The 22,825-nt window shown below is 40.2% G+C and overlaps 1 protein-coding gene across 1 annotated transcript; it reads right to left on the bottom strand.

Annotated features, from left to right (window-relative positions):
• Window positions 1–419: 419 nt before the first annotated feature.
• On the bottom strand, window positions 420–11,333 carry LOC117551648 (hydroperoxide isomerase ALOXE3-like). Its single transcript, XM_034224590.1, has 14 exons — window positions 11,112–11,333; window positions 10,339–10,543; window positions 10,139–10,220; window positions 9,922–10,044; window positions 9,667–9,770; window positions 6,574–6,746; window positions 6,278–6,421; window positions 5,947–6,150; window positions 5,587–5,673; window positions 5,268–5,434; window positions 5,031–5,152; window positions 4,803–4,903; window positions 972–1,142; window positions 420–871 (listed from the first exon to the last, which is right to left on the bottom strand). Exons 1-14 carry the CDS (start codon window positions 11,256–11,258, stop codon window positions 692–694), a joined length of 2,010 nt encoding a protein of 669 aa, XP_034080481.1. The 5' UTR covers window positions 11,259–11,333; the 3' UTR covers window positions 420–691.
• Window positions 11,334–22,825: the final 11,492 nt, after the last annotated feature.

The raw sequence follows: 22,825 nt of genomic DNA, 5'->3' as shown, positions 1-22,825 counted from the left end.
TTCAGTTCCTCTGACGGACGCCAAAAAAGCCAGAGATTATGGAATTAAACCAATAAATAAAAGCAAGGATAATTGTGTGTTATTGGTGAGTAAATAAAAGTGTGTTATTTTGGAAAGAATAACAAATTAGAAGGAAAAAAAGATTTAAAAAAATACAGATTTCAGTATTCTGAGGCTCTGAGCCCCATTTATTTTCCTCACAGACGGCAACATAAGTCCGAAATTATACGATTTAAAATAAAAGCAATAATTGTGGCTTGATATTGAGTAAGAACATGTTTTTATGAACCACACAGCTTCCGGTCTTCCACGACCCGACCGGAGAAAAAAACGTGCTGCAGGCACGAAACACATTACCAGTACATTGCTTTTAAAATCATGCTGTGCAACACGAAAAAAAGGGGAAAATCGTGTTGGTGAACATGAATCAATAGATTAAAAATCGTGTTGGTGAACACGAAATGCCATGAGACTGGGTTGAAACATCACAAATATCAATTCATTTGTTACTTCTTGCAATAAACCTACAAACATCACACTTTTTTGGCGTGGTCCCTGCTAGTGAATTATCCATTACACCTCATCTATCTGCCCCAGCTTTTATACAGTATGTATTATATTAAAAGTATAACTGACCTCCCAGAATGTAAAATAGCTGATGAGAAATACATGGATACAATCGCTGATCTGCTTAAATAGAAACACTGTTCTCTATCTCCGCAGGGTCCAGGTATGTGTAGGGTAGTTCAAGATGTGAGTTTCTTGTTGTTATTGCTTCACTGAGGCACGACAATGCTGCTTGGAATTCCTTTATCATCTGCTTAGGCTCAGGCTCATCAAATCGTTCCTCTGGGTATGTTCCCAAGGGAATCTGCCAGAAGGACAACATCAGGAAACAAAGTTTGTGGTAAAAAAGAAGAAAACATCAGGACAGGACATCCTTCTGTAAGTATTTATGACGCCAAACTTACATAGTTTGAGTATCTTTCTGAAAGCAACCACATTACTCCTGCCAAGACGACTGTATCGCCAACATTTGGGAGGGTCTCCAGGACCGTCTTCATGCTTGACTGCCCCTTGGTGGTTGGAGGAGGTTTGTGCAGACGGAGCGTGCTGTTGGGGGCCCAGGAGTTGTAGTCATACTAAATTATGAAAAAAACATTTTAGAAAAAAAGGCAACCTTTACTCCATTGAAATGCTCAGCTAATGTCCTGCAAACGGAATGGTTATTGTAAAGGAAATTAAAGCAGTTGGCTGGTCTGACAAACGTATACTTGATCAATACATTTTCTAATGCCCCAACTATTTGGGCGGTCATCGGCCAGTGGCTATCAGGCTAGCTAGCGGGCTAGTCGCCCAGCATCCATTCTCCGCACGGACGTCAGTCACTCCTTTCCACCTCTCCTCCGCAAACCGCTGACATCGTCCTCCTGTGATGCTGTGGATTATCCTGTGGCTTATACCCGGGTTCACACCACTTCTTCTGCCACGGTCATCCGGCCCCTGGTTTCCGGCAACAGCTAGCTCTTTGCCAGCACCACACCCCCCGATCATGCCACCGCTTTTCTCCGCTTCAGACATCCACTCTCTGAATAACCACCTGCCTCCCGATTGTATGGATATCCTCAAGGAGATGGGTTTACTCCGTAGACGACGGCCTCCACACAGAGGCTCAGGCCGTAAGTTTTTCTCCCACTCTACGTCTCCACACTCCATCCCGTCCATCTGGTCGTGCCGCACTTCCGCATTACGTCACAACAACACACAACACGTGAATCTGACCAATCTTCGACCACTTCCCCGGTCCAGCCATCCACTCACAGCGCAACGCCCTCTAAATGCGGCCCTCCTCAACACCCGCTCCATGAACAACAAAAGCCACATTCTAAACGAATTCATAACGGACAATAACCTGGATTTCCTCTTTCTCACTGAGACCTAGCAAAAACCTCTGGACTATTTCTCATTAAACCAAGTCACTCCATCAGGATTCACCTATTTTGATAAACCACGTCCACAAGGACGGGGTGGTGGTATTGCTGCTATTTTTAGGAAGGATGTGAAAGCCACCACCATCTCCATCCCTGATGTTCCCTCATTCGAGCACCTGGCATTCAAGCTCTCTGGTCCCACCCCCCTGGTCACAGCCATAATTTATCGCCCTCCAAAACAAAATCCCACCTTTTTCTCCGACCTCTCTGACCTTCTAACCCAGCTATGCGCAATATCTCCATCTGTGCTCGTCGTAGGGGATTTCAATATCCACATTGATGACCCAACCAGTAAATATGCCATCGAATTTCTGGAAACTCTACAATGCTTCAACTTTACACAGCACATCAATTTCCCTACACACAGCCATGGACACATCCTGGACCTAGTCTGCTCCACTGGTCTCAGCGCCCACCACCTATCCAGCCTCGACCTTCACATCTCCGACCACCTGGCCATCACCATGGACATTAATATCCCCATCCCCATCCAAAAACACAAGCGCACAATAACCTTCAGAAACCTTAAATCCCTGTCTCCCTCAGCACTCTCAGCCTGCATCACCTGCATGATGTTCGCCTTCCCTCCCCCCCCCCGCCTGACAATCCATGTCAACTGGTGGACTACTATAACACCACCCTCTCCTCCTGTCTTAATGAACTGGCCCCCCAAAAAAAAAAAACTGTCTCTTTCACACACTCAGCTCCCTGGTACACCCCCGAACTCAGCCAAAAGCACAAAAACGCCAACTGGAACGCCTTCATAAGAAAACCACTCGAACAGTTCATCTCCATGCATACACCGACTACCTACATCAGTACAATAACGCACTCAAAGCAGCCCGGTCCAACTACTACTCACAACTGATACACTCCGGCACCAGCAACCCCAAGGCTCTGTTCTCCACCATCAGCACACTCCTTAAACCCTGTGACAACGCCACCCCATCCTTCACAACCGCACAGTGCAATTCTTTCCTCTCATTCTTTCAATCCAAAATCGACAGCATCTATAGAAACCTGACCTCCTCAACAGCCCTCCCCATCTCCCCTCCTGGCTCTCCCCTCCTGGCTTCCCCCTCTTCACCTCACAGCCCCTATCCCGGTTCTCCCCTGTGACCCCAATGCAACTGTCCACTCTCATGACTGGAATGAACTCCACCTGCACTCTGGACCCCATACCAACTAAATTTGTCAGGGAATGCCTCCCTCCCATCTCCCAACTCATAACCACAATCATTAACTCCTCCCTCTGCTCTGGATCAGTCCCCCCCTCACTCAAACTGACTGCTGTTACACCCATACTGAAAAAACCTGGACTCACACCTGACGTCATGTCCAACTTTCAGCCCATCTCTAATCTCCCCTTCCTATCAAAACTACTCGAACGTGTTGTAGCCTCCCAACTGAAATCCCACCTCAGCTCCAATAACCTGTTTGAACCCTTTCAATCAGGATTCCGCACAAAGCACAGCACAGAAACAGCCCTCCTCAGAATCACTAACGACCTCCTCCTCTCCTCAGAATCCGGCAATCTCAATCTCAACATCCTCATCCTCCTCGACCTCACAGCAGCATTCAACACCATCAACCATACCATCCTGCTGTCCCGCCTGGAATCATCTCTTAACATCACTGACACTGCACTCTCCTGGTTGAAATCATACCTCACCAACAGACTCCAGTTCATCCACATAAATAACTGCACTTCCTCCACTGCCCCTCTGTCCCAAGGCGTCCCCCAGGGTTCGGTGCTTGGTCCTCTCCTTTTCATCCTCTATATCCTCCCACTTGGAAAAATCATCCGCCGCCACAACCTCCAGTATCACTGCTACACGGATGACATCCAACTCTACATTTCCACAAAAACCATCACTGCCACAACTCACTCCACACTCACCAACTGTCTCTCAGAAATTAAATCCTGGATGCAAACAAACTACCTTCAACTGAACAGCGACAAATCAGATATCATCATAATCGGACCCACATCCCGCACCAACACCACCCAGAACTTCAACCTCACCCTTGACAACACCACTTTAACCCCCTCTCCTCAGATTAGCAACCTTGGAGTAATCTTTGACAGCCAGCTCAAATTCGACAAACACACAAACCATATCACCAGGACTGCCTTCTTCCATCTGAAAAATATTGCCCGCCTCCGCCCCTCACTCTCCTTCCCGGCTGTTGAAACCCTCATCCACGCATTTATCACCTCAAGACTGGACTACTGCAACAGCATCCTGTATGGCTCATAATCCAAAATTATAAATAAGCTACAATACATCCAGAACTGCGCTGCCCGCCTCCTCACCCACACCAGCTCCAGAGACCACATCACCCCCATCCTTCAAAACCTGCACTGGCTCCCTGTCCGTCAACAAATACATTTCAAAAATCCTTCTGCTAACACACAAAGTTCTCAATAACCAGGCCTCACCGACCTGATCCACCACTACACCTCCTGCCGCAGCCTTCGTTCATCAGAAGCGAACCTCCTCTCTATCCCCACACGAACCAAGCTCCGAACTTGGGGGGACAGAGGCTTCTTCATCGCTGCCCCCACCCTCTGGAACTCCCTTCCACAACACATTAGAGACTGCACCGACCCGCCCACTTTCAAAACACTGACCAAAACACACCTCTTCAGACTAGCTTTTAATTTGTGAATTATGCTGTGTTAATATTTATTTATTTTTTATTTCTATTCTTTATTCTATTTTATCCTGTTTTATCAAACCCCTGTAAAGCGTCTTTGAGCACCTGGAAAAGCGCTTTGAAATAAAATATATTATTATTATTATTTACCTGACCACTGTTTACGGCAGCATGTTGAACCGTCGGTGTGAAGATCACCATGGTTGTGAACTTGACCACTTCCTCGACAGTATGAAAGGCTGCTGGAAACCCTGTTGACAGCACAATATGTTAATAACCACATAATGGGTTTATTATTGTCAATCACTATGTGTATTAAAATATACTATTATAATATTTTGTATATATACATATGATATCAGAATATGGGACAAATACCTGAGGCTTTGTTTCCTAAGAAGCCATGTGTGAAGACCTCACTGATCCAGTCCTGCAGCTCAGTGTCTCTTTGCACCTCACAGTCTGAGGGATAATAGTGCTCCACTACTGCCTTCACAAAGCTGGTAAACACAAAACAGTTGTATTTTTAATAATATGAGTGCCTGAGAAAGTCTCTAATGGTGTTTGTACAATGAATCACTGTGGACAGTCACAATATTTATGAATAGGTAACACCTTTGGATGATGTTCCACAGCTTCAGGCCATCATCTCTGTAGTAAAAGTTGGGGATAGACTCCAGTCCTCGTGCAGCGATGTTCTCCGGCAGACAGAGAGAGCTGTAGGTCATTTCAGAGAGATCCCTTCTCATGAGCTCCTTTACTCCATCAAGTCCAAGTGAACTCTATCAAATCAAAAATACACTATACCATCAGACACGTTTATTGACATCAAATTAGAAACCATCCAAAACGGCCTAATCTAAGATGCAAGGTGTGGTATGAATTTGATTTGATTTATAATTGTAATAAATATATCAATTTTAAAAGTCCTTACATTAGTTAAAACCCCATCAGGGCCTAATACACTTAGGCGGGCTCTAATGTTTATGTGAAGAGTGTGCCGGAAGTGGGGAAGCAGCAGCTGAACAGACAGAGAAAAAAAATAAAAGTCCAAGTAAGATGCTTGATTCAGCAGACAACAGGCAGAACATCACCAGTGTAACTAAAGGAACCTATAAGCAAACACAACTGAAATCAATTAAACTTGTTTGCAAAAATTCCTCTCAGCTTTATCAACCATCTCTATTATAGATATAATATACCTGGAAATCAATCAATACAAATTATAAGCATTATTTCAGAACAAGGGAATACAAAGAACCTGCACTACCTCTGTTGTGTGGAGTACTTATACCTTGTACATTGGGTGAATCACAGGGAAGCTGCTGAGAGCTGCAACAGCGAAAACCTCTGCCAGAAAGTGAGTTCTCAAGAAGTGATGGACTGATTCTTGATCAATGCAATCTGCATTTTTAATGAATATCTTGGCTAGCAGCCAGTCAGATTCTGTATCACTGGGCAGGAAGATGGGGTTCTTCTCAGATGGTTGTTGATTCAACTGGAAATTGATAAGAAATTGATTATTAACTCTCCCTTTACGATACCTCAAAGACTGTTTTCCATAGACTGACCATGGTAAAGACCCATAACATTACATGCTGGCTTTTAAATGGATTTTACAGTACCTGTATTGCAATTGGCATCAGTTTGTTTTCTGGGTTCACGTTGAGCAAACAGAGACCAGCAGTCACGTGCAGAGGTTCACCATTATAGGCTGCAGGGGGAATTCCATCCATCTTCTTCTGGTCATAAAGGAACATGTTGCCTTTCTGGAAAGACATCAGAAAGAAGTGTTTAAGACATCGAGAGGTATCGCAGAATTGTAATAAGACAAGGAATTATGACAGAGTGATGGTAAATGGACAAATCGTGATTCCGAAACAAAGATTACCATCCATTCAAAGTTAATCTTCACTCATACCTCCATTTCCTTCTGCAGAGAGCTTCCCACTTCCAGGAACGGCTTCACCATTTCTTCTGTGACCGGGAAGTTTGTGGGAAGCTCTGAGCAGCGCTTTATAACACCGGGGTTGATTCCATTCAGGAACTGATATCCATAAAAGTCATCTTCCATCCAGTGGTCTGCAACATACTCTGGAAGAATAGCAATTGATATATTACAAATATAATATAATTATATATTGGGTTTAATACGAATAACAATTGGTACATTTAATAAATAATATAATATAATTTATCTAAATAGTTTTTGGGTGTTTCAGGTTCAACATAATCATCATTGTCATTGACTGTAAAGCAAGAATGTTGGTCAGGTATACCTGTTAAGCCCCAAGGTCCCCGTCGGCGGGTCCTTTTTTTTTTTTCACGACACTGTGTCTCAGGGGATCTTAATATTTAATAACCTATTAATGTGTTATACCAGATTAACGGGAATAATCTCAGCTAACTGACGATACAAACAATTTTTACCAAAACAAAACACAAGTCTCATAAGAAGCATCTAAATGACCCCTGAGCGAAAAATGCTAACGCACTTTGGCACAGAACTCAAGATAAAAGATACCCTTATTACTTATCGTAGCTGCACATACAAGATATCCGATTAAAGCTGAGGTTCCACAGATTATTTAGGTATATATATCATCACTGAGTTAACCCGAACTTGCGACAGGGGAAGCAAACACAGACATCACAACACGTACCTTTACGGAGCTTTTACGGGAGATCGTCTCACCGTAGCTGTCAATCTGATCAAAATACTTGTTCAATGGCATTAAAACGAGAAAAAAACGCAGCTGAATCGGTTAATCCCTAGGTTGATAATGTTTCTGGGTAATCATTTATTTTATTTATAATCCATAATTCAATTTTTATGTAAAAATCGGAGAGTAAAAGTTAGCTGCTAATGGTAGCCACCAGAGTTATCGCAGCTTCCGGTCTTGGCTATGCGGCAGTCTCACACACACAATTTCACTTGTTTTGCATCAACCTTGATACAGGGTACTTATTATATGTTGTAGTCTGGATTCCTAAAGCTTTTAGTCTACCATCTGTTAGAAATTAAAATCAATGTTTTGATGGCATAATGTAGCTTAAACATACCGTCAGTTTAAATGCTGTCTTATACTGAAAAACCAGAAGTTCTCGCGCACAATGTCTGATGTAAAGCTTTTATTCTGAAAAACCTTCATCTCCGGTTAGCATTTAGCATGTGGCTAATATTCCTTTCCCTATAGTGGTGAATTTCGAAGTGAAATTACATGGAGAAATGCACACCGAAACCTACTGATGTTAACACTACAACCATAGACGTCGAGATATTATTATTGCTGAATATTAAATGAAGGTATAGTTTATTTGAATACGTTTTTGTTTACAGACGTGGGTAGCATGTGACAACATCCGGAACTACCGGAAACCAAACTGCCGTGAAGTATTTCCTGTATTTTTTAGAGTATTGATTACAGCGTTTAAAATGTGTTAAATGAAAAGTCATGAAAGAGATAAGGAGGAGAAAAGGCGTGTTTAGATTTGAATGTACAATGTCTGAATCCTCTGTTATGCGCAACAACGGACATTAAATACGTGGAGGGCCGGCTCCCAGTAGCGCCAACCGGCCCACAGGGAGGAGCCAGCAGAGGATATTTAACAGCTGGAAAGGTGGTGCTCGCCCTTTTTTTTTTCCTCTCGAGAGCCCGAGAACACAGCTGTTGCTCTGACTGAACCATCTTCTGCTTGTAACATTACCGCGCCTTTTATTAATTAAAGTACCCATTTGAACCTTCTCAGAGCCCCCATTGGTCTCGTTATTTTTAAGCTTCTCTCCTGGACGCGAGAATAACGAACAAAGATAATAACACATCCCATCATTCAAGGGTGGTTTTCACTATAACTATTTTTTTTTTTGGACAGACACAATAATTTAAAGAAGTACTTAACTTTGTAGAAAACAAAACCTTTTACAGAACAGGAAAAACATCTACTGAATATCTATCTGTTATTATGAAACCATGACATAGATGGGGTGAGTTACACTGACAACTGGTTAATGCAGTGGTTCCCAACCTTTTTCAGTGAGGCCCCCCTTGTGTAATTGGAAATATTTTCGAGCCCCCCCAATCCGGTTCCCACCGAGATTGGTAGAATTAATTGGAAATAGTTCTACAAACATTACATTTGTTCTGCTAAAGACCCAACTATAATTGTACACATTATTATGGATTGAACATGAACAAAAGTGCTTGTATTGGCAGATGATCCTGTGCCACTGTAAAATAATGAGGCTTAATTTAAACAATTACAAATACGTTTTATCAATCCGGTTCTTTAACAGTATTTTTATAGGTTATTTATGTAATTCTTTAGGGGAAAACTAAACAAATTAGAAACATAATTCATATTGATTAATGTTATGTATAGTGTGGATTATGGGCTGCTAGCACACATAACATTCCTGCAGTGGTGGTAGTAAGTAGATTTACTCAAGTACTGTACTTATATTGAGGTACTTAAAGGTGGGGTACATTTTGGAGCAACCAGCTCGAGTGCACTAGAATTTGAAAATACACAGCCGGAAGAAATCTGCTACTTCCTTACAGAGCCCCTCCTCCAATACACACGAACGCGCACATGACCAATGAGGGCACGAGATAAGTTTGTGCACAGATGGAAGGCTGACAGGCAGGTAGGCCCAAAGATATATATATATATGTATATATTACGGCTTTCAAACGATTACAAATTTTAAATCAGATTAATCACAGCTTAAAAATGTATTAATCATGATTAATCACCATTCAAACTATGTCCAAAATATGCCATTTCTTTATGTATATTGTTGTGGGAATGGAAAGATAAATGAAAGAAGGCGGATATATCCATTTAACATACAGTAGCCTATGTATGTACACTGAACAAAAATATAAATGCAACACTTTTGTTTTTGCTCCCATTTTTCATGAGATGAACTCAAAGATCTAAAACATTTTCTATATACACAAAATAACCATCAATAGCGCTGAACCACTGGGTTAATGGGATGAAAAGAAAATACCTGCCATTGTTGTCTTTTTATACCAGAATATGTTTTTCATGTCTTCAATGGTTTCCCAATATGCAGTAGATCCTAGCAGCCCCTTAATCTTGAGTTCAATAAGACTGAAGTAAAACAAGGAACAATTAGAACACAGGAATAAACAACATACAGAAATGAATGGCAATTTACCCTCTCCCTCAATGAATATAAATCTAAATAATAGAGCTGTATAATAATAAATATATACACATTTAATGACATATATTGACCCACATTTTTTTTCTTGAGTAATTGAAGTCAGCTATTCTGGAATCGTAGAAGGGCATTTCAGCTGGGATCTCAGACACATCATTGAAACTGTTCATATGGGGTAGTCCTTCACCCATACTCTTCCATCTAATAAAACAAACAAAGTTACCCAAAAGCACAAAGACATTTCTCCAGATAAACTTTGGCAACAAACGGCAGCTCTGCACATCTGGAAACTTACTGGAACAAGCTCTTTTTGAGCATCAGCTCTTTCTTCCGGTGGTCAATCAACAGGGGGTGATCATCCTCAAAAGCTTTCATTGCTGAGACATGAAAAGAGCATTATAGCAGTCAAATTTAAATTGACAAAGCCAACAAGATGTAAAAAAACTGACAATAATTATCTATATTAATCAGTTATTTGGGGACATTGATGCAGACCTCTCCCTCCTCTCAGCTCCACCATTTCTCCCCTGCCAATCCATCTGTAACAGGGGTAAAGAATAACATCTCCTTCTGGAGTCGTCACCACCATTTTGGAGAAGTACCACTTTTCTTCTGGGAGACATAAATACTGGTTCTTCTCAACCTTAACCAGCAGAAGTTTGCCCAGAGAAAAACTGGTTTTCACGGTGTAGCTCCCTGACTTGGAATAAGAATAAGAATAAGAATTATTATTATGATACAGATTATTAGAAGCCTCAGCCAAAACCAGATTATCTTTTTAAAGTGGTCAGCAATGTATTACATGTGATGATAGCCCATTACGTCAACTGGCTGGGTTGATATTTACAGTATAGAATACCAGAGCCCAGTCTGTTAATATTACGTTTTTTTTCTTTTACAATAGTGGCTTATTTCAAATGAGTCCTCTCACTCTGACCGCTAAAGTAAAATGTATCATTTGACTGTACTATAAATGTAAAAGGCTATTAGATTGTGTTTATATCATTGTTGCACATTGAGAGTAAGAGTTATAGCAGTTAACGTCACATAGATCACACGTTAATGGATTTGGCGACTCATTACAAAAATGTGGCTTACTGTATTAAAGATCAATATGGGTTTACGGTATTTTAAAGGTGTTGAACTAGTGTGGTATACATTTGCGCTAAGTCTTGCACTAAATTATGACTTTAAATCTAAAGTGCTTACTTGATGATGCAATCCGTTATGTACAAACAAGTGCAGATGTTTAACTGGGTTTTACTTACTGCCCCTGTTTGAAAGTCAAAGCCATAGTTGTCCATCAAAGTTCGCTCACTCTGCCCCTCAGTTCCAACTAAGGTGACATAAATGTAGTCCGATGTTCCTGCATATTGCACGTCACCCGTTGTTATCTCTAGCTTGTACTCAGCCATGGTCACCTGTGGATACTGTTTGGAAAAATAAACACATTTGAGTCTCTTGATTTACAGAATGAAGGATCCAATACACAGCAAATCAAAACAATGCTGACATTGCCTGTGCATTGTGAACTTTCTTTCATGAAAACATTTTAATTTGGATACAATGCATTTACCCAAAACATGTTTTTTTCTGAAACTCGAAATATTTGTCCACATGTCAGGATTGAGCGAAGCAGGCAGGACCCAAATGCAGGTTTAACAGATAATACCTTTATTTCAAGGCTAAATGTAACCTACAGAACTCTCCCTGTGAACACAGTCAACAACAACAAGGATCTAACAATGACGGACAGAAAATCAGAACTTAAATGCACACAAGACTAATCACACAAACAAGACACAGGTGAGGAGGGAGGAGAAAACACAGGGGCACAAGGTGAACACAATCGGGTAATCAGGCAGGAGGGAACACAGAGACAGAAAGCAACAGGCAAGACGGGGGGTAAACACTTTTCAAAACAAAACAGGAAACCAAAGACAGATCAAGACAAGACAAAACACAACACAGACAGATCGTGACACCACAGGCATCCAAAAACCTTATTATTGTGGCAGTAGCCGCAGAGGGGAGGATAGGTGAATGTATTTGTTTAAAGTTGGTTTGATTACACCATTCACAATTCCGACAACGCCACCTTGGGAGTTTCACCCAAGGAAATATTAACAGGTTTTCAGTTATAGATAGGACACACAGGTTTGAATACTAATGGAGCAGTGCCCTGTACTACGATGCCAGTTCAACAGACCCTGGATAGGTTTGAGTTACCCGGCTTAACTAACCCTAACAAAAGACATCTCGCTAAGCGGTCCTACGATGCTGGTTATCAACTCGGTAAATCAACCCAGGGTTTCTCTGTCCGGCTGAGAGCGCGTTCATGTGAAAGGGTCAGGATTATCAACATTTGACTAATCACAAACAGGGACAAGCTAACTGACAGCGCAGCGTCATACTTCCTGAATTAAAAGTAAACAATCACAATCACTGCCTCTAAGGGCCTTTCTCATTTCACTAATTTCCCCTCCTCGACTCCTTTCCTCGACTCCTATCCTCGTGTCTTAGGAGCCCACAGGAGATGTGAGCGGAGGAGCCGAGTAGGGGAACTGAGGAGAGAGGAGGGGAAGCAGCAGGCGGTTAGAGAAATGAGAAATCTCTGAGCGGTCATATTAAAGAGACGTCCATTAATGATGACAGGAGGCACAGCAGCACTCTGTCTGATGGACAGATGTGTTCATGATGACTTATATATTTACTTTTAATTAATTCACAGTGCGGTATAATGAGACAATAACAGGCTACAGATGCGGGCATACACACATATATATATATATATATATATATATATATATATATATATATATATACATATACATATATATTTCTATAAATATATAACATTTCAGAATCAAACAAGTATGAGAGCACTCTCATAATAACGTAACACTATCAGAGACTGGATATATCCCCCCCCCCCCCCTCCCCTCTCTGGTCACCAAACCAACTGAGACCTGTCTGTCCGCCGCATCTACGCACACACACCCTTAGCAAAAAAATCTATAAAATCCTATAGAATCTTGTAGAAATCTATAGCATGTTATAGAACATAGTCGTATTTGTAAGCCATGCTAAAGAATTCTATAGAAATCTCTAGATCATTCTGTAGAATACTATAAATGTGTACTTTTCTATAAACTTCTATAATTAAAACTATAACAATCTAAAGATTTATATAGGACAGAACCGACTCATGACATATCTGTAGAAATCTATAGAAATCTGTAGAAATCTATAGCATTCAAAGAAAACATGCATGACATTTTCTCTCTGATGCAACCTATACTAAATCCCATAGAATGATATAAAACTCGTCTTTAAATTGGAATAGAGAAAATCATAGTAATCTACATCATTTTGTGGAACTGAGCTGCTTTGCAAAAGCTGTACGGGTAGATCCCTTTTAAATCTTTACAACTGTATACTGGATTATTTGCCCAATTAAATTATGTAACCTATACATAACCATATACAACCATACTACATATTGGAATGGAACTCTAAACTGAATGAATGTCACTGTCCTTGTATTCTGATGTAAATGCTCCAGAATGTATGTGACTGCATCTGTATGTATACGTTGATCACTTTTTTTATGTAACTAATTATCTGTTACAACTGGAGATCAAAGCTAAGTGACATATAACAATATATATTGTTAGTGTGAGTCTGTTACAAACAACTCATTGGAGTCTGCAGTACTCTACTCTGTTTTGCAGTCTATTACACTGTAAAAAAAGATCGTAATTTTACAGGAAAAAACTGTAAATGTTTATAGTAATTATCATGTTTTTTTTAAATAACTTGCAAAATCCTGTAAAATTACAGATATTAACTATAAATTAACAACCCAAAACATTATTTTAAGTATTTTGACAACAAATAACGTTTATTTATTTTATGGATAAAAGCGTCAGCTAAATGCAATGTAATGTAATGATTGTTGGTGCTTGAGAAGACTAAATATGTATCTGCAGATCCCTATAAAGTATATACATTACTCGTTATTCTCTACAAATAGTTAATTAAAAACTGTATATAATTGCTATTTTGGACATCCCTTTTCAAGATTTCAATATTACTCTAAACGTGTAATAACGTGCTTTAACCAGTAGGAGGTATGGGTTAAAAAGCTGTCAAGTTTACAGTGTTAACAAAATAAAATATACTGCTGTTTCTGGTTTAGTTTACGACGGATATATTCTGTTATTGTTTTGATATTTGTAACACAAAAGCGATGGAAAAACCCCACAGCAACACAGAAAATATGCTCTTAACATGACCCAGCGGTCTAGTAGTTAATAAAAAACAATAATATCAAAACAAATTATTACTACTAACTTTATTGTGAAATTAAAACAGAACGGTAAAATAATAGTTTCCGGTCTATTTTGAGGCCAGATCTCTGTAGATAAATAAAGAACTACGACAGATGTGTAATATTTAATGCAGCCAAACCATTTATTACAATGCATTCATGTGATGACTTTCAAAGAGTAAAGCAAGCACTGTTGAATAAAGTATGATTTATCTTTTACGAAACGTTTTTTTCATATTGAATGCAGTTGGAGGTCAACCAATCACAGAGCTTGAGGCAACGCGGAACAATCGCTGAGGATTCTGGGTAGTGTAGTGTCTTCGGCCATCCTAAACTGAACAAATATTTGTTTCTCCGAATCGAAGGGGACAATTACAAAAGCATTGTACACAATTTAAACCAATCAATGTTGTGTAATCAACAAGGATAATCTGGTGTTTTTGAGTTGATGAGTAGTGCAGATATCACTGTAAAATCAATCGACATTAAGGAGAATACTCACTTCCGGGTGTAAAATCCTCCGTTATCCAATGGGAATGGATGCTCACATTGCTCTCCGTAATACAATAAAGGGGACATGATCAAATCGGAATATAATGTTATTTTAAAAAACGTTAACTAAAAGGGAACAATCTATTGGACACAGCTGAAGCTCTGGCCTTCCTTAAAAACTAACTAATTTAATAAAAATCACAGTTGTATTACACACAATGCACTGTTTTTTTAGAACAAAAATTCGTAACTAATGCACCATAATACATTCTGACGAAAAATAAAAATAATTATGAATACAAATAAAATAAAAGAAGCCTCCCGCGAGTTACTACAAGCTATAAAGTAGATTTTAAAAACGTTTTATAGAATAAAAGCTCACTGCAGGACGTTGTAGAAATGTGTGTGTGCGCACCACGACAAAATAGCCTCATTCACTTTACTTTGGGGTTGTTTGCGTGGTGCAGACACGTAAATGTAACAAAGTTCGTGACTCCACCACGCAATGCGGTGTTAAGGAGTCGTGGTGGAGTCACGCATTCTGGTGAGATCAGGTTGCTTTTATCCTGGATAAAGTGTTTAAGTCATGGATGTTTAAAGTTTAACTTCTTCATATGTCTAATATTATAGTTGACTTTTCATTCAGGAAGTATGACGCTGCACTGTCAGTACCCTTCTCCATGTTTGTGATTGGTTGAATGCTCCAAATACCACCCCTTTCATGTGAACGCGCACCTAACTAGGACACGGCTGGCTTGAGCGATCCACTTGATAACCCGCGTCGTAGTACCGTTTAGCAAGAGCGCGTATGTTTTGGATTAGGCCAACCGGCTAACTCAAACATATCCAGGTTAGGTTGAACCAGCTTCGTAGTACATGCCCCCGGGGTACTGCAGCTGGAGCTGTTTTCTGGTGGATGAGGGAACAACAGACCCCGCTTCACCCCTGTGAAGAATCCTCAGTGTCCTCTCCACTTTCAGAGGAAGGGTCAGAGGAACTCAAAGACATGCTGGACTCCAGAGGTCATTTCGTGCCCGTGTTAAGGAAATTGTGCCCGTCTTCTAATTAAATACAAATTGATTCTGCACTGAAATGCCTCTCGGTCGAACTGCATGTGTATCTTTGGCAGCCAGGTGCATAAACACACTGAACAGTTGTTTTTGTTTTTGAGTAATCAAGTATGAGATTAGTTTTGTATCATATAGATAAAGCAACACTTTCTCAGAATAAAGCAAAACTATGAGTTTAAAAGAAGAAAAAAACTAAGTCAAGCAAAATACAATTAATTTCAAAAATAAAACTATAAGTTGCAAACAAATCATTTGTGTAATCATGTAAACTATAAGTCTTTTTTCTTTGTTTTAACATACATTTTTGTTTGCAGTTCTTGTTTCTTCTTTCTCAATGATCAGACTTTTGCTCTCGCTGCAGCTCTCTCGTTTGCGCTCCCTGGTTTTTTGTTTGAGATTTTGACACAAACATCCCAGGTGGGCGGGACTTTCAGGGGTGTGTCCCCATTGGCTACTCAGCTTTTGAGTGACAGCCCACTACACCACAGATCATACAGTGCAACTCATGCAGCAAACTCCGGAGTCCACTCGGCCACGTTAGTGTCGGTGTCTCCTGGGGAGTTTTCATGAACATATCGGATTTATCTTATGGATTGCAGTGCATTATACTTGTGTTGTGTAGTTTATACTTTATTCCAACTTTAAATATGTTAATACCTGAACACACTGCTGCTGTTAAATAATTTCCCAATTTGGGATTGATAAAGTGTCTGTCTATTTATTTTATAGATTAAAAAAACACATCTATGTATTTTTAAGCTACAGGTGATACACAATATAAACTGTATACTATTATTTTTTAAAGACATGTTACATTTCAAAAGCATATATTGCTATGTTTAGGACAAACAATTAAAGACTGCTTTAGAGCTGAAGCATTCATACACAATGGATAAAACCGGTGTTGTTTCATTCTATATCCTGTGACAAAAAGTATATACATTTAGCATTACAAATTCAACATACTATTCCTAGCCTGAGGAAGATATGAATAATCAACAGATGTGAATGGAATCTCTAACATTTTCATGTAGAATAAAGACAAAAGAGTGATTATACAAATTACATTTATTGAAATTTGAACCAGAAGATGAAGTCTCAAAGAATGTTTTAAATAAAAGGACATAAAACAAAAAGGTGGATAATAATAAAAATCTATTAAATGTATATGTAAAGACATTTGGTCAAATGAAATGACACTGAGCCAGTGATAACAGTAACGCCAGCGTGGATGAAGCTGGTGCAGTTCTTTCTTCATGCCCCCCCCCCCCCTCCGTGCTGTCCCCTCAGAGGAAGTGGGAGAACGGGATAAGACTCCGGTGTCTGAACGCTCACTCACTGCTAGCTATGTAGCTAACTGTTAGGCTACTTAGCTTACATTGTTATGGATCTAAAGTTAGCACAAGCTAACTTTCATAGCACAGCTTTACTTCTCACTTAACACAATAAAGAAACAGACCGTATAGTACAAACAACACAAATGATCAATACTTACATATATTTTCACTTGTAGTATTATAATAATTTAAATGCTGGTTCTTCTGGGGGTCTTCTGTCCACACTCAGCTAGCTACCGCACCGCAGCTGCCTGCACTGTACAATCGCTGGAGGACTGGGCTGTCACTCAAAAACTGAGTAGCCAATGGGGACGCACCCCTGAAAGTCCCGCCCACCTGGGAGGTTTGTGTCAGAATCTCAAACAAAAAATGAAGGAGCGCAAAAGAGAAAGCTGCAGCGAGAGCAAAAGTCTGATCATTGAGAAAGAAGAAACAAGAACTGCAAACAAAAACCTATGTTAAAACAAAGAAAAAAGACTTATAGTTTACATGATTACACAAATGATTTGTTTGCAACTTATAGTTTTATTTTTGAAATTTATTTTATTTTGCTTGACTCCGTTTTTTTTCCTTTTAAACTCAAAGTGTTGCTTTATCTTTATGATACAAAACTAATCCCATAATCAAGCACCTCTTCAAAGACACAATTGATTTGATTATTTCAAACGTGTAATATAATAATGAAATGAAACAAGAGAATTATGATGCTGTAGAAACGTAAGCATCAAATTGATAAACTAAATATTATTGACTTACAAATTATATATAAACAAATGATCTACCTAATTACTTATCCGAAAAGGCGTGCGAAGGAGTTTACACGTATTTAATCCCACCCCTTCTCCCAAAAACTAAATTAACAGTTTTCTTTTAACAAAATATACATCTAAATGTATGTCTACAATATACATTTACAATTATAAATAGATTATATCATTATTACTACAATATATATATATATATATATATATATATATATATATATATATTAGGGCTGTCAAGTGAACGCCACTAATTATTTTAACGCATGTGTCTTTTTTTTTCTCGGCCGCCCCGTAGTTTCAGAGCGCATCGAGTTTAAAATACCATCTACAAGCTGATGCTGACAGCCCCGCTCCTGCCGCCCACTTCCACGCTCACCGGCAGGCACCGACTGGCTATTGGGAGGACCGGGAGGGTGTGTGTATGTGTGGCACGAGCGAGCGAGAGAGAGACCTTACGTGCATTGTTGTTGTTAGCATCTGGTGCTAGCTAGCTGCGATAATGGATAGAAGGAGCTGTTTAAATGAAAACAGAGGAGCGACATTTCGCCACAACTGTGCCGAGCACTTGACTTTATGCAGGAAGCCAGACAGTGGGACATTGTACGAGAAGTCAGCACACTCGGCACGGATAGTGCGCAACATGATTGCAGCGTCCAGGCAGCTCCCGTTCGAGCATATGCCTTGAGTTGCACATAGCGCCAACGATCACACACACACACACACACACACACACACACACACACACACACACACACACACACACACACACACACACACACACACACACACACACACACACACACACACACACACACACACACACACACACACACACACACACACACACACACACACACACACACACACACACACACACACACACACACACACACACACACACACACACACACACACACACACACACACACACACACACACACACACACACACACACACACACACACACACACACACACACTACTGTACCCAATATACAAGCTGTTAATAAACTTTTCAATCAAAACACACACACACACACACCATTTGTATTGTATTATTATATGAGAGAGGTTCCAGGTTGAATTGAGGCGAATATTTGTAATGTTCAGAGGTTGTTGTGTTTAATATTCATGTGAATATTTGTCATTGTTCAAATGATAATAAACATTAGCATAAAGCATATTTGTCCACTCATATGTTGATAACAGTATTACAAACTTGAAAAATATTCCTCTAAGGTACATTTAGAACAGATCAAAAATGTGCGATTAATTTGCGATTAATCGCGATTAAATATTTTTAATCGACTGACAGCCCTAATATATATATATATTAATTTACGTTGTATGTCAAATTTGATAAGACAATTATAAAAGACTATCTTCTTACATCTGACATACAAAATACATTTGTTATTAAAAAAAAAAAAAACATAATAACAAATTGTCGTTAATAATAATAATTACATTTCTGTAAGAAAAACATATTTTCATGCATTTTTAGATCGTTAATAACAAGCATTACAATGTCTAAAGAGACTCGCTGTGTATGAGACTCAATACTCACTGGTTGTACTTTTAAAATCAAATCAAATCAAGTTTTATTTATATAGCACATATATAGCTCTGCATCAACAAAACGGCTTGCTGCACCCTCGCTGCGAAGGGGACCCAAGTTCCCATCAGCAAAAACACGTGAGTTTGCTATCCTGGCTCCAAAATGGTGGAATGAGCTCCCCATTGAAATCAGGACAGCAGATAGCTTGCACACCTTCCGGCACAGACTGAAAACTCATCTCTTTCGACTCTACTTCGAGCGATAGAACTATACAAAGCACTTATATATAGGGATGGGTATCGTTTGAAATTTATCGATTCCGATTTCGATTCCGGTTCTGCTTATCGATTCCGGTTCTTATCGATTCCCCGTTTCGATTCCAAAATTGTAAAATAAAGAGGTCAAACGTTTAGATAACAAAAATATATTTATTCTTAAAAGCTTTAACTGAAATTGTTACTAAAAAATATACATGCAATACAAATGTATTGCACAATAGCTGTGCTTTATTTTAACTGAGCTATGCCTGTGGCAAGCTATTAACAGGCATTACACTGTGCCTTGTCTTTTTCTTTTTTAGTGTAGTGGAGCCTCACTTCAGAGTGTTTACCGCGACCTATCTTTGGTGTTATGAAGTGACTGAGCTCGTGAAATGTCTACGGGAGGGCGGGGGAGCATCGCTGCGGGGCAACTGTGGACCTCTGTCGCCTGTCAGCGCAATTGATATGATGCCGTTTAAAAAAAATGAAGGGCGGTGCCGGCCGTCAGCGTACCGAGCCGGCCGTCAACGGCCCGCTGACGACCGGCCGTTCTGTGATTCTCCAGGTCCGCCCTGTATTCCACCGGGTCACCGCAGCACCGCGGTGCAGACGGACCCGCTGGAATACAGGGTCTACCGCGTTTAGGAACCGTTAAGCAGAACCGAAATTGTGTATTTTGTATGGGTACCCGGTACCCGGCATTTTCTTATCGGTTCTCATCTGGAACCGAGTTTCGGTTCCCAACCCTACTTATATACTAATAAAGGACTGGCTTACCTAAAGCCAGTTGAGTAGCACTTGAAATGTTTTTGCTCTATGAAACCTGATGTACTTATATGATTCTGTTTTCTTCAAGTTTGTATTTTGTTGGTCGAACGCACTTATTGTAAGTCGCTTTGGATAAAAGCGTCAGCTAAATGCAATGTAATGTAATGTAATAAACGATTTTTGGTCGAGCCAAAGTGCTGTACATATAATAAAAATAGCCTACAGTAGAGACACTTTACAGCTAATACAATAGCACAGATTGTTCAGAATATCAGTATGAGAAAAAATGACACCCTCTATCCTTAGACCCTGTAGTGGAAATTTTATTATATCCTGATATGTTCAAAGTAACCAAATGCTTCTCATTTGGTTACTGTGCTGTTTTCCTCTATCTTCTCTACTTCAAGGCCACAGAGCTGTTTTGGCTACTGAGTTGACTCACACAAAGTCACACGAGAACTTCTACAGCTCAAGGCCAGGTGTCTAATAACAATGTGACCGTGTGAAGATTTCTTCTCCTCCCCACCTTTTTACTCTCCCTTTAAATTGCTTTGCTATTATTCAACTGCGCACACTCGCGCAGACTATCCTATACTCTGTGAGACCTGTGTCTATATTTTATTGTATCTGATGTTTGTTTGAGGCCTCGAATAAACATCACCAGAAAGACAACTCTGTTGGATTCACCATTTATTTGTTTTCTGACTTGTACTCTACAGTATTGGGGTTTTTAGATTTCCATAACAATTGGCGCTGCGAGCAGGGTCTCTGCAAGTTCGATTGGGAACACCTCCGGACGCTGGTTGGTAGCTACAGGATCCTCGGATTCCCTCTACCCCGCGACAAAAACAGTACGGGACGAGAGGACCAGCGGCGGGGGTGGAACTGATTGACTTCACGAGACCAAACGGACTTAGAAAGGCTTTCCAATACTGGGTGAGATGTACAATGTCTAAATTGTTTAAAGTTAAACGTAATTAAAACTCCATGACGTTTATGAAAAGGGCTACTCGAAGAAGGGGTTATCCCGTCGTAGATAGTGGGTTTACGATTAGTTTTTTACGTGAGTTGTACTGTGAAACAAACATCACATAGGGTTTACGATTAGTTTTTTACGTGAGTTGTACTGTGAAACAAACATCACATAGGGTTTATCCCGTCGTAGAAAGTGGGTTTACGATTAGTTTTTTACGTGAGTTGTACTGTGAAACAAACATCACATAGGGTTTATCCCGTCGTAGAAAGTGGGTTTACGATTAGTTTTTTACGTGAGTTGTACTGTGAAACAAACATCACATAGGGTTTATCCCGTCGTAGAAAGTGGGTTTACGATTAGTTTTTGCACGATTTGTACTGTGAAACAAATGGTGATTTTGTCATGGGAACAAGGCAAAGTAGGGGGCTTGTACACCCTCCTGAGGGTCCGATTGTAGACGTCATGAGAGTAAAATATGGTGAAAACAGTCTGTCTAAATTAAATATATGGACGGAAATGTTCGGATTTCCAAAGGGAGGTTTTTGAGTAAATTAAAAATCAAGAAACTAAAGAATAAATGTATTCTTCAAGAAAGAAGTAGAGATACAAATAAAGTTAAAGTAAAAGACTTATATAGAAAACTGGACACTCACAGAAAGTGTTTATAATAAATACTGGGAGGATTAAGCAGAATGCCGTGAAAGAAGGCAGTTGGCATTGGGCATTAAAGAAAATATTAAGGTTGAAGATGAATGTGAAGGAAAATAAATTATTTCCAAAACCATGTAAACCCCAGACATCTCTGTGTTCTTCCATTGCAGGCCTGAATGACCTCTCCTCGACTGGGTATCCTTTCCCTCCCCCGGGGTACAACCCTGGCAATCCGGCTGGCCCACCTCCACCTCCACCGCCACTACAAGCCCCAGCCATGCAGTCAACTCCAAGCTCGCCACCCCCATCAGCCCCAAGTAGATGGGGACAACAGCGGGATAAACAAACCCAAGCCCAAGCAAGTGTTTGGGCAACACACCTCAGTAATGCCTTTCTCAACGGACTCACAGACACAGCGCAAGCTACGCAGAATGCTGGCCGGTCACAATACCGAGGGAGAGGCAGAAGAGGTTTTCCGAGGCAGAAGACGAGAAGCAAGACCTTCATTTGAGAAAGATGTTTCAAGTGTGGCAGTGTTGAACATTGGATTATGGGACTGCTCACAGAACACTGGCGAGTGGAGGCAGAGAGGGGGACAGCAAGGACGTCATTCACAATCAGACTGACCTACACCAGATGGGGAGGAGGGGACCCGATCGAGCGAGATGGAAATTCAGCCAGCATCATCGAACACATACACACACCTCATGCTTTTGAAAATTGGAAAATGTAGAAGACATGCCTGTGGTTAAAGAGGGTACATATTTGAAATAT

The sequence above is a fragment of the Gymnodraco acuticeps genome, unplaced genomic scaffold (genome assembly GCF_902827175.1).
Source record: "Gymnodraco acuticeps unplaced genomic scaffold, fGymAcu1.1, whole genome shotgun sequence".
Classification (NCBI taxonomy): domain Eukaryota; kingdom Metazoa; phylum Chordata; class Actinopteri; order Perciformes; family Bathydraconidae; genus Gymnodraco; species Gymnodraco acuticeps.
The sequence above is the reverse complement of the archived record's forward strand: the minus strand, read 5'-3'. Positions and strand labels throughout refer to the sequence as shown.

Excerpts from the sequence above, each read along its gene's own strand:
- LOC117551648 (XM_034224590.1), bottom strand. The coding sequence starts at position 11,258 with ATGGCTGAGTACAAGCTAGAGATAACAACGGGTGACGTGCAATATGCA. Across the intron at positions 10,045-10,138 it reads CTCAAAAAGAGCTTGTTCCA|ATGGAAGAGTATGGGTGAAG; the intron begins GTAAGTTTCCAG and ends TTGTTTTATTAG. Across the intron at positions 6,151-6,277 it reads TGATGCCAATTGCAATACAG|TTGAATCAACAACCATCTGA; the intron begins GTACTGTAAAAT and ends ATCAATTTCCAG.